This window comes from Mus pahari, chromosome 3, assembly GCF_900095145.1.
Source record: "Mus pahari chromosome 3, PAHARI_EIJ_v1.1, whole genome shotgun sequence".
Taxonomy (NCBI): Eukaryota; Metazoa; Chordata; class Mammalia; order Rodentia; family Muridae; genus Mus; species Mus pahari.
Window position 1 is genome coordinate 71,608,470 of NC_034592.1, and position 12,687 is coordinate 71,621,156.

The following is a 12,687-nucleotide window of genomic DNA, read 5'->3' on the forward strand; positions in this document are numbered from 1 at the left end:
GAGAGAGAGAGAGAGAGAGAGAGAGAGAGAGAGAGAGAGAGAGAGAATGAGTATGCTCCTTCTCAACCTCAGTAAAAAGTGTTCAAAAACTAACATGACAAAAGGAAAGGAAGATATATTGTCGCAGCCCAGCTGTCTTGGAGTATTAGAAAGAGTAGACACTGAAACACAAGTAAGCATCCTTAGACGGTGAAACTCTAGCATAGAATGTCCACATTTCCTTAGACTTAACCGACAGGGCTCTATGTGACACTCTGTTACCTGCTGTTGAAATCCCTGCCTTCATTTCCCACTGTGGCTCTTAGCTCAGGTTTCTGAGATCTACTTTTGCAGATTTTTAAACCCTAGAGACTCTCCCTGAGGAGACATCAAGAAATTATTATCATCAAACTTCTGATGTTATAATGATGTAATGCCTAAAAATTATAAACTCTCAGGATCAATTTGTTTTCATCTGTGATTTAGTTACTCCTAGTATATGTCAGCATTCCCTCTTACAACTACTTATCAAATGTAGTGCTACTAGGTTCTCAATGGTAAATTTGTGCTCTTATTGTGACATAATGAACAGTTACCAGGATGTAAAGAAATAGGATATCCAATCATAAATGAATGAAAAAGTAAGGTATTTCACACAAAAGAATTGAATACTATTTAACTATTAAAATGCAAGGTATAATACCGGGGATGAGTGTGGAGAGTTAAATAATAACACCAAGCAGAGTTAAATAATCCTCAATAATGAGAGGATAAAATGGTCAGTTTCCTATTACATGAGTTGCACGAAGCTAGAATAGATGAAATAAAATAAATTCTAAATTATCACTTCAATCTTGTGTATATTTGGACAGACCCGAGATAACATATTAATATCGATAGAGTAGAAATAAATGATCCCATTGTACCCACAAAGTGAAAAATCTTTTTTTGTTTGTTTTTTGTTTGTTTGCTTGTTTATTGTTTTGTTTTGTTTTGTTTTGTTTTGAGACAGGGGTTTTCTGTGTAGCCCTGGCTATCCTGAAACTCACTCTGTCGACCAGGCTGGCCTCGAACTCAGAAATCCGTCTGCCTCTGCCTTCCAAGAGCTGGGATTAAAGGCGTGCACCACCACTGCCCAGCTCAAAGTGAAAATCTTAATTGTGAATAGGACAGTCACAGTTGCGTAGTAAAGATAAAAACAGCCACCAGTAACCAACATAATCTTGACATAAGTATCATAAAAGCAGAGATTTACAGTGGCCACAAAGTGGCCGTAAAGCATTGAAAATGGAAGAAAAATCTCACAATGAACAAAAGATAGAAGACTAAGTCTAAAATTCACAAAGTCTAAAAGATACAGGGTTTTGATGTACATCCTAACATTTTGGTTCCAATAGCTGTTGAATAAACAAAGACTATAGTAACTTTATGTCTGAGAAGAAAATATGTGGGTTTTTCAGTTGGGAGTCTACAATAGTAATTAGGATTATGCCCAAGCTGCTTATGAAGGAGATCAGATAGATGATAAGAAACAACCCAAAAAGTAATGCCTATAGCTAAGGGTGATTTGTGATGCCCAGCAGGGTGAATTAGGTCATCACTATGAGTTATGCCTCTTCCTCTTAGCTTATCATACAAATTGTCTACATACAACATTGTATAATCAACCCATTACCCAGTTTACCAATTATTACTTGGAAGAATTTTTTTTTATAAACTAACAGGTAACAAGACTTTTATTTTTTCAATATGTAAAATTTGATCTTGAATACACATATATAACACACCTGTATATGACTTAAAAACAGAAATAGACACAGACTTAAAAGAATGGCTTTAAACTACAAAATAATATTACAAAATTAGTGTTACAAAATAATATTATTTAATGTCTACAGATATTTGGTTTTGCTGTCTTGGAGGTATGTCCATCCTTATATCAGGTGACAGCAACCCAGTTAAACTGTGAATTATTCTACTTCATTAAATATTCTGACCTTAAAATTAGTGGATGTTTTACTAGTTTCAAGGTTCAATAATTAATTTCCTTTACTATATAATGTTAAAAATTTCACAATGTTCTGATTCATAATTATATCTCTGTGGCCTTTATTAACATAACAAAAATTTGGTAAGTAATTCTGTCTTACAATTTAATCTTTAACTGACATAGAATTATTATTATTAGATCATATATTTACACAAAAATTATATACATTTTAAAGATATAAATTCTTCTAGTAAAAATGAAGGTATTAAAATTTAAGAGAACAATAGTATTTTAAATTGTACCTATATTTTGAGCTGTCAAATTTCTCTGTTAATAAGAAGTTAAGGTGTTTACAAGACAACATATGTTTAAAAGAGCTTATTATAAATGTCAATATTTCTCATTTTATATGTTTGTATGATGTATACAAACACCAGAGCAAAAAGAAAATGCTGTAAGAAGGCATTTACACTGAATGTTGGGTGCAGCAAAACACCCTCCTGTTCTACTAGCACAAGATCTTCCCCTACTATGATACAGAACAGTGCATAAAACCTTGTACATAGAGATCGTACTTCTGATAATCTAATAAACATCATGATGAAAAATTAAGAAAACAGCAGATCAAAATATTGAACAATACATGTCCACGTTGTTTCAATAGAAAAAGAAAAGAAATAACACACAGTGGTTAAGAGATGTGAACATATTAGTCTCTTAAGAAAGGACAATGAAGTCTACTTGTTAACATCTTGTTTAAAGATGATTTCTTTTTATAAGTACATTTGTGGCCATAAAATAAAATTTTAAAAATGTGATTTCTAATATGTTGACTATATTCTTTATTAATCTTGTGGCTCTTTCATAAAATTATAATTTTCTTATATTAAACATGAGACAACATCAGATAATTAAAATACACACACATATGTATATATACCTCTAGAAAATGCAGAGAGGTTATCTATTCTGTCCTCTTCTATTTTATCCCTATTTTTTAAAAAAAATGATAAAAAAAATTTAAAGAACCATAAGGAATGTAGGAGATCATTGTTTTTGTAATATTAGATAATTTCTTTATTTACATTTCAAATGCTATCCCAAAAGTTCCCTATACCCTCCCCCTGTCCCTGCTTCTCTACCCACCCAATCCCACTTCTTGACCCTGGCATTCCCAGGTATTGGGGTATATAAAGTTTGCAAGAGCAAGGGGCCTCTCTTCCCAATGATGGCCGAATAGGCCATCTTCTGCTACATATGCAACAAGAGACACGAGCTCTGGGGGTACTGGTTAGTTCATACTGTTGTTCCACCTATAGGGTTGCAGATCCCTTCAGCTCCTTGTGTACTTTCTCTAGATCCTCCATTGGGGGCCCTGTGTTTCATCCAATAGCTGACTATGAGCATTCACTTCTGTGTTTGCCAGGCACTGGCATAGCCTCACAAGAGACTGCTATATCACGGTCCCTTCAACAAAATCTTGCTGGCGTGTGCAATAGTGTCTGTGTTTNGTGGCTGATGATGGGATGGATCACCGGGTGTGGTACTCGCTGAACAGTCCATGGTTTCGTCTTAGCTCCAAATTTTGTCTTTGTAACTCCTTTCATGGGTATTTTGTTCCCTATTCTAAGGAGGAATGAAGTATCCACCTGTTGCACTTCCTTCTTGATTTTCTTGTGTTTTGCAAATTATATCTTGGGTATTCTAAGTTTCTGGACTAATATCCACTTCTCAGTGAGTGCATATCTAGTGACTTCTTTTGTGATTGGGTTATCTCACTAAGGATGATATCCTCCAGATGCATCCATTTGCCCAAGAATTCATAAATTAAATTGTTTTTAATAGCTGAGTAGTACTCCGTTGTGTAAATGTAGTATATTTTCTGTATCCATTCCTCTACTGAGGGACATCTGGGTTCTTTCCAGCTTCTAGCTATTATAAATAAGGCTGCTATGAACATAGTGGAGCATGTGTCCTTATTACCAGTTGGAAGGTCTTCTGGTTATATGCCCAGGAGAGATATTGCTGGATCTACTGGTAGTATTATGTCCAATATTCTGAGGAAGCGCCAGACTGATTTCCAAAGTGATTGCACAAGCTTGCAATCCTACCAGCAATGGAGGAGTGTTCCTCTTTCTCCACATCCTCGCCAGCATCTGCTGTCACCTGAAATTTTTATCTTAGCCATTCTGACTGGTATGAGATGAAATCTCAAGGTTGTTTTGATTTGCATTTGCCTGATGATTAATGTTGAACATTTTTTCAGGTGTTTCTCAGCCATTTGGTATTCCTCAGTTGAGGATTTTGTTTAGCTCTGTACCCCATTTTTTAATGGGGTTATTTGGAATTCTGGAGTCCAGCTTCTTGAGCTCTTTGTATATATTGGATATTAGTCCTCTATCAGATCTAGGATTGGTAAAAATCCTTTCCCAATCTGTTGGTGGCCTTTTTGTCTTGTTAACAGTGTCTTTTTTTCTTACAGAAGGTTTGCAATTTTATGAGGTCCCATTTGTCAATTCTTGATTTTACAGCATAAGCCATTGCTATTCTGTTTAGGATTTTTTTTCCCTGTGCCCATATCTTCGAGGCTTTTCCCCACTTTCTCCTCTATAAATTTCAGTGTCTCTGGTTTTATGTGGAGGTCTTTGATCCACTTAGACTTGAGCTTTGTACAAGGAGATAAGAATGGATCAATTCTCATTCTTCTACATGATAACCACCAGTTGTGCCAGCACCATTTGTTGAAAATGCTGTCATTTTTCCACTGGATGGTTTTTGCTCTCTTGACAAAGATCAAGTGACCATAGGTATATGGATTCATTTCTGGGTCTTCAATTCTATTCCATTGTGTAGGATGTCATTCATTTCAGCAAGAAAGACAAGCACTTGAATTTTGTTTTGTAAAGAATTTTCTCTGATAATTTATTGAGATACCCTAAAAACATAATGAAATTTTGTCATTATCATGAAATTTTTTGTGTCTTCCTATTCTCTAGTAATTATTTCAAACCTAATGTGAGATGCAAAATTCATATCTTTTAATGAATTATAACAAAGTCTTCCAGAGATGTTTCATCTAATGATTGTTCTTTTTTCTAATCCTAAAGATCTGATATTTTCTTTTTATCCCACATGGCAGAAGGGAAAAAAAATACTAATTGCAGATAGATGCCATAGCTTTAGGTATCCAAGAACCTGAGCACAGTTAGGTTACAGACCCTCCAGAAGATTCAACTATGATGAATCTGATAAAATGGTCATGTCTTAATGGTTCTCTAAAGATTTAATAATTTACCTATATATAATTGTGTCTCTCAACACATCACAGAAGCAAGTTTTGTTTTGTTGTTGTTTTGTAGTAAATGATCATTAACAAAGACCCACAACTCCCCAGAATGTAGAAAATAAAAGACATAAAAAAAAAAAACCTCAAACCTAAATATGATAAAGTCACCATAACATCTTTGTGGAAAGGTTATCATCACAGACCCGTATGGGTATGAGGAGAGTTTAATCATCAGGAGCAGTGGATGATAATAGGTAAACTTTGTTTTTGAGATGCAACAGGGCTGTTGTACACATGAACTGAAAGTAACTGTGAAGACATGTACAGAATCTCTATGATTTCAAGAAGACAAAAATTTAAGCATAGGAAGGAAGGGTGAGGAAGTCCCAAACACTAGCTGAAAAGCAATTGATATTAACTAATGATTGCTGACTGGTGGTGGGTCATTATTCTGTAGGGATATATATCCTGAGGAACAACACATACCCTGTTGGTTTCAAATTTTAAAGGCCTATTCACTGTATTGTCTTTGTCTTAAAATTTAATATATAGCAGATTTGACACATCAAATAGAAAGGCATTTCTCAATTTTCTATGCATTCATGAGTATCCTTATTTTGAAGTATAGTCATTAATTAGAACTGATTTTTTACCTCAATATTGTGAGTTCTGAGATTAGTCATTTGCTTCTTGCAATAAAACCTTGATTTTTTTCCCCCAGGCATTACTATGAGTATATTTGAATTTGAAAAATATATGTAATTTGGACAACACAGTAAACATTCACAATGTTTATTAAATAAAATGACTTAACAAAAATAGAAAATCTAATCTTGAAATTTTAAATTCCAGCCTCCCAGAATGCAGATATTCTGCTGTTCACTCTAACTTACAGAACAAAGCATTCAACTTCAAAGACATTTTATATCCCTAATTAATCTTGTTTGTATCAGTGATAAAACATAAAGATCATGTCCCAGGATTATGCCACATTTATCTTGTGGTTAGAAATTAGCCAAAGCAAAATGTGGTGATGGTAGAAACCTAAGAAAATAAAACAAAACAAAAATGACAAAAATAAACAAATAAAACACAAACAATAAAACTGCAGTACTTCAGCTTCAAAGTCTGTTCTGTTGTCATTCTCTAAGAAAAACAATATTTTGAACAGAACTTAAAACACTTTAGAGACTATTACTGTTACCACAAGTATTTGTGATGTTGAATTGCTTTTCACACAAGTTTTGGCAAATTATCCATTAAAACAAAATACTATCCAAATAATGGGCAAGTTTTGAAATTAAATTTTTCATTAAGTTTTAATAGCTAATTACATGCTTGTTTATTTGAATTGTATCACATATGTATAGATCCAGAGATACTGTGCTTTAACTAAGAGGGCCCAAGGCCCTGCCTCAGTCTCTCATGCCAGAAATGACAAAGTTTGATTATTCATATCCAATATAAATATTAAATTTTCATAGTTACTGTTATCAGTTTTATTATCTGATAACAATTTTGTTTGACACAGACATTTTAAAGTTATATTTGGCTTTACCTACCTAATTAGATTTCCTTTGAAATCAAAACTATATAATAATTTCAACCAGTAGCAAATGTTATTTCTTCATTTAGTTTCATCTATTATCTATTCAGTTATTAGATTGGCTTGATATCAAACCCACAAAGTAATCTTCAAGTAATAACAAAACCCATTCCTTTATTAATGTTTCTAGGCTTTTTTATTTTTCAAATAATTTATTTAGCTAACACTTAACTCAATAAACATTGTTATCTTCTTAGTTCTTCATATTTTAAAAGTATTTTTCTGTTATACTTCCTTTTTAAAGTTTTTGTCACACTCTATCTCTGCTTTAGAAAATAATTCTTTCCTATTTTCTTCACTGAACTTATAGAGCATACATATTTATATATTGTCATGTAAGGAAACTTTTAACAGACTGTGACTTTTATAAGTTATTCTGCATATTTTTCCCTCTCTTTCTAAAAGCATTTTTACATCTTTGTTTCTTAAAATGAAGATCAAAGAATTCAACATGGAGATGATTAAGGTATAAAATATGGAAGCCAATTTGTCAGTGTCAAAGGAGTTGCTCCTCTTAGGTTGCACAAAAATAAATATCAAAGTCCCATAAAAGACAGTCTGCCCTGTGAGAAGTCCAACAAGCAGCTGAAAGAGTCAGATGCAGATACTAGCACCCAACCAATGGACCAGAGACCCCTGCGGTTGAATTAGAAAAAAGCTGGAAGAAGCTGAGTAGGAGGGTGGCCCCATAGGAAGAGCAGCAGTCTCAACTGACTTGGACCCCTGAGATCTCTCAGACACTGAACTACCAACCAGGCAGGATACACCAGCTGATATGAGGTTCCTGACACACATGTTGCAGAGTACTGCATGGTCTAGCCTCAGCAAGAGAAGATGTGCCTAACCCTCCATAGACTTGAGGCCCCAGGGAGTCGGGATACCTGTTGGGGTTGGGTTGGGAGAGTAGAGACATTCTCTTGGAGATGGGGACAGGGTGAGGAAGTGTGGGAAGGGGACCAGTTGAGGGTAGACTGTGGTGGGTGGGAGGTGTAATCTGATCTGTAAAAAATGAATTGCAGAATAAAAATAAATAAGTTTAAATAAATTAAGAAGAAATTGGACAATTTTCAAAGTATAAACTTTATATATACTTAGCACTTAATGTACAAGTTTTATTCTAATGAAGTCAATTGTGTAATCATCAACTTTTGAAGTCTTCTTTAGTAGATTCCCATGTTACTCTTCCTAAATTTTTATTATTCCACAGAAAACTTATTTAGCAATTGATTAGCAGCACAGATATATTTGGAATAATATTCACATAATATGGCATGAAATTTGAAGAGGAATCATTGAGGAATTAGTAGGAATATGCATGAGGTATTATTACAATATGTGAATATTTATTTCTGTACATTTATTGTTGCACTTTGCCTAGAAATAAAGCCCATTTATATATGTGACATTATGGTTGCTTATTAAATTGATACAACCAAAGAATGCACTGAAGCCAGTACTATGCTCACCATCGTATGGGTCAAAAGAAAAGGATATCATTTCACAAGATTTCATAAGAAATCTACTTAATACACTCATGCTTTATGTGCCAGAATAAATACAACACAGCAATTCAACAAGTTTTATTTTTTAATTTATAGAATTCCATGATGTAATAAGAAGAACAGGAAATAAAATATAGAGATCTGGCCAATAAAAAAAATAAATAAAAGAAACATTTATGCAAATTTTTGTAGCCAAGCTTATTCATTGATCTGAAATGGTGCATTCACTCAAAGGTTCATATACGTTAAAAAAAAATACATTCTATGAAGAAACTACAAGTTGTTTGAGTGACAAAATAATCCAAATTAACCAGAACCAGTGGAATCACAGATGTAGCTAAGGTTGATGTGATGGGTAAGTTTCATGTGATAGGACATTTAAGCAAGGTTGATAGTGATTTACACGCAAAGCAGAGAATTCAGTTTTCTCTCACTCTGGTCAACTGAGATTTTCATACAACTCATAGCAGGAGCTAGAGAAAGTACCCAAGGAGCTAAAGGCTTCTGCAACCCTATAGGAGGAACAACAATATGAACTAACCAGTACCCCCCAGAGCTGTGTCTCTAGTTGCATGTGTAGCAGAGGATGACCTAGTTGGCCATCAATGGGAGGAGAGGCGCTTGGTCTTGCGAAGATTATACACCCCAGTACAGGGGAATGCCAGGGCCAGGAACCGGAAGTGTGTGGGTTGGGGAGCAGGCCAGGGTGAGGGTATAGGGAACTTTCTGGATAGCATTTTAAATGTAAATGAAGAAAATATCTAATAAAAGAAGACAAAAGAAATGAATGAATTTTTAAAAAAGTAATGAATATGGTGACATCAATGATGCAACACATTACAAACATAATGAGTCAAGTATACAATACCATTTAAGCACTGCTCTGTAGCTCCTGTTCTATTTAAAGAGTACAAAACTATACCAGTGAAACTTGTGATCTTTACACTTATGAATATTTTGTGTGATTAAATATATCCCATTAGAATCCAACCCTACTCAGTAAAAGGGGTAAGATTTATTGTTTTATTCATAAATTCTTATAGAGAATTTAGATGTCTGACTACCTGGAAGAGTGATAACATTCAATTCTGTTGATCCTTTGTACTTGACAAACATTTATATGGATAATAAAGAGTGAAGGAATTGAATCCTGTGTGGATTTCAAAAGCAAACACTGTGTAGTTTTTTCCCTGTCCTATGAAGAGCATTTTTTACATCTTTACTCCTCAAGCTGTAGATCAAGGGATTCAACATGGGAATAATCAGGGTGTAAAAGACTGAAGCTAATTTATCAGTATCGAAGGAATGACTGGATTTGGGCTGCATATACATAAATATCAAAGTTCCATAGAAGACAGTGACCACTGTCAGGTGGGATGCACAGGTGGAGAAAGCCTTGCGCCTGCCCTCAGCAGAGTTCATCCTGAGAATAGCTATAAGGATGAGCAGGTAGGACACAAGAACAAGTAGAAGAGAGGAAATTAAATTAAAAGCTGATAAGAACAACATTATCACTTCAATTTCTTGTGTATTTGAGCAGACCAAAGATAACAAAGGAAGACTGTCACAGTAGAAATGACTGATGACATTGGAGCCACAGAAAGACAAAGTGAAAATCTTAATTGTGATTAGAAGAGCCACAATTGTACAGTAAACATAAGGGATTACTATGAGCACCCAGCATAGTCTTTTTGACATGATGACCATATAGAGCAGAGGCTTACAGATGGCCACATAGCGGTCATAGGACATTGCAGACAGAATAAAAAGTTCACAAGCAATGAAGAGAAGAAAGAAGGCTAACTGTGTAGCACAAAGATTAAAGGATATTCTATTTTGATCAACAATAAAATTTGTTAACATTTTGGGTCCCACAGCTGTTGAATAACCAAGGTCAGTAGTAGCAAGGTGTCTGAGAAAGAAATACAAGGGTGTTTGCAGCCTGGAGTCCACCATTGTAAGGACAATCATGCCCAAGTTTCCCACCAGTGATATCAGATAGATGAGAAGGAACAAACCGAACAGTGAGGGCTGCAGCTCAGGGTGGTCAGTGATGCCCATCAGGATGAATTCAGTTACCACTGTGTGGGTTTGGTTCTCCATCCTAGTTTATGAGACAGCCTGTTCTAATTAGAGAAATCAGCATAACCTGTAGAATTAAATTACTGTTAATTGGAGAAATTTATTTAAAAGTATTATAGATAACATATATTTAATTCTTTCAATTTCTAATATTTAAAATTATATATTTACTTAAAAATATATATATTTAATACACATATATAGCATACTTGCTCCTAATGTTTAATGTGATATTTAATTTCATGAGTCATAATTTCAGATAGATGAAAGATAGGTAGATGGTATTTAAAAACATAGCTTAAAATAGGAAGATAGATGCACAATTTATTGTCATGCATATTAAAATAAATTTTTAATAATTTAAAGTTTGTCACTATTTATTGTACTTCTTTAGAATTTTCATTAATCATTTCTGTAATTCAAATTCATAATGACATGTAATTTTTAATTTTAGTAAAACATACAAATTCACATACTTCCTGTGCTATAAGAACAGCTAATGAACATTTAAAAATGCATCAACTCTACTTCAGAACTTTTTATATATAAAGCATATAAGAGTGTTAAGCTATAAAATATATTGAGTAGACATGTAAGTTCAATATTACAGAAAAATCACACATTGCAATTGTATCAAGAAACCAAAGAGAGTATATTCACATATTTCTCTGATGCATTTAAACAGTGTATTCAAAGGTAAATTTTGGCAAATACACCATTGAAAACTTTATCATGTGTCACAAACACATGTGCCTGTACATGTACTGGATAAAGGAAGCAGGATTTTATTCTGTATTACATGTATACTGCCCCAAATAGCCTTCAAGAGTCACATGTATAACCCTTTTTTTTCAATTTTTAATTAGGGGTTAAACTTACCATAAAGTGGTTTTGATCACAATTGTTAGTATACATGCCAATGGACAGTACTGAACTTTTTTACTGATCTGAAATGATAAGTAGATAGCTAATTAGGTCAAGCATCTTGTTGTTCATTTGACCTATTTAAGGCATTGTCTCCCCTGGGTCAAGATTAACACTGGATTGCAAGCTCTGTTTCAATTGATTCTTGATGATTTTGTAATCACTATGGTTTGGAAGGAACAACTACTACTGTGACTACACAGGTCATGGATAAAGGGATACACTAGGGGACTTTGATGCTTCTTAGTTGGTCAAACTTTTGTCACAAGACATGCAAACACACTGTTGACACCTATGTGTGTTACTGATAGCCTGGACACACAGGAACCCTGTGAGAGACAGACATAAATGAAGGCAATACCCACCCCTGACAATTTAGAGAGGATGTGCTGAGTTGTCATCAATAGGGTTGCGCTGCAGGCTTGTCTTCCTCCTTCAATTACCTTGGAGCCTTAGTTTATGTTTGCACCTGTCAAACTAGGTTTAAAGACAGGAGCCTAGCATAAGTGTCCTCTGAGATGCTCCAACCAGCAGGTGACTAAAACAGATGTAGAAACCTACAGCCAAGCATTAGACTGAGCTCTAGAAGTCTTTTGTAATATATAGGGGAACGGTTAAGGAACCTGGAGGGGCTATGGACCCCATAAGAAGACCAACACAATCAACTAATCTGGTTGCTTAGGGGGATCCCAGAAACCGAATCACCAACTAATGAGCATAGAAGGGCTTGACCTAGGCACCCCCCTACACACACATATGTAGCAGACCATGCAGCTTGGTCTTATCTGCCAAGAATTGGAGCCTGGGATTCTATCGCCTGACTGTAGATCCTGTTTCCCTAAATAAGCTGCCTTGTATGACTCAGGGGGAAAGTATGTGCCTATTCCTGCTGTGATTTGAGGTATCAGGGTGGGTTGGTACCAAGAAAAAGACCTCACCATTTTCAAAGGGGAGGGGGAAGATTGGTAGGGGAGAGGCCAAATGCATGGGGAAGACTGGGAGGAGGGAGAGCTGTAATTAGGATGTAAAGTAAAAATATAAATTAATTAATGGAAGAATAGTATATCTATGTGAAATAATTATTTTCTTATAAATTTTTCCTAAGGATACCTTTCAAGATAAGATAATTTTAATAAATATATTTGCATATTATAATGAAATACCTAGAAACATATAAAGATGTCTGAGCAAATTAGTAAGAATGACTTAATATTGGTTTAATAATGAAGACTCAAATTTCTCCAGAAAGAAGTGTGGTTTTTGTTATAAGAAATTGTAATACTTAATATTCCACATATTTTTACTATGGTAAACAACA

The 12,687-nt window shown here is 34.5% G+C and overlaps 1 protein-coding gene across 2 annotated transcripts; it reads right to left on the minus strand.

Annotated features, from left to right (window-relative positions):
- Window positions 1–6,439: 6,439 nt before the first annotated feature.
- On the minus strand, window positions 6,440–10,484 carry LOC110318513 (olfactory receptor 8K3-like). 2 transcript variants are annotated; one of them, XM_021193627.1, is made up of 2 exons: window positions 9,565–10,466; window positions 6,440–6,488 (listed from the first exon to the last, which is right to left on the minus strand). In XM_021193627.1, the coding sequence occupies exons 1-2, from the start codon at window positions 10,464–10,466 to the stop codon at window positions 6,440–6,442; spliced, it is 951 nt and encodes a 316-aa protein (XP_021049286.1). The 2 variants fall into 2 exon arrangements, with proteins under 2 accessions (XP_021049286.1, XP_021049287.1); XM_021193628.1 differs by lacking the exon at window positions 6,440–6,488 and having other exon boundaries at window positions 9,505–10,484.
- Between the last annotated feature and the right edge of the window lie 2,203 nt (window positions 10,485–12,687).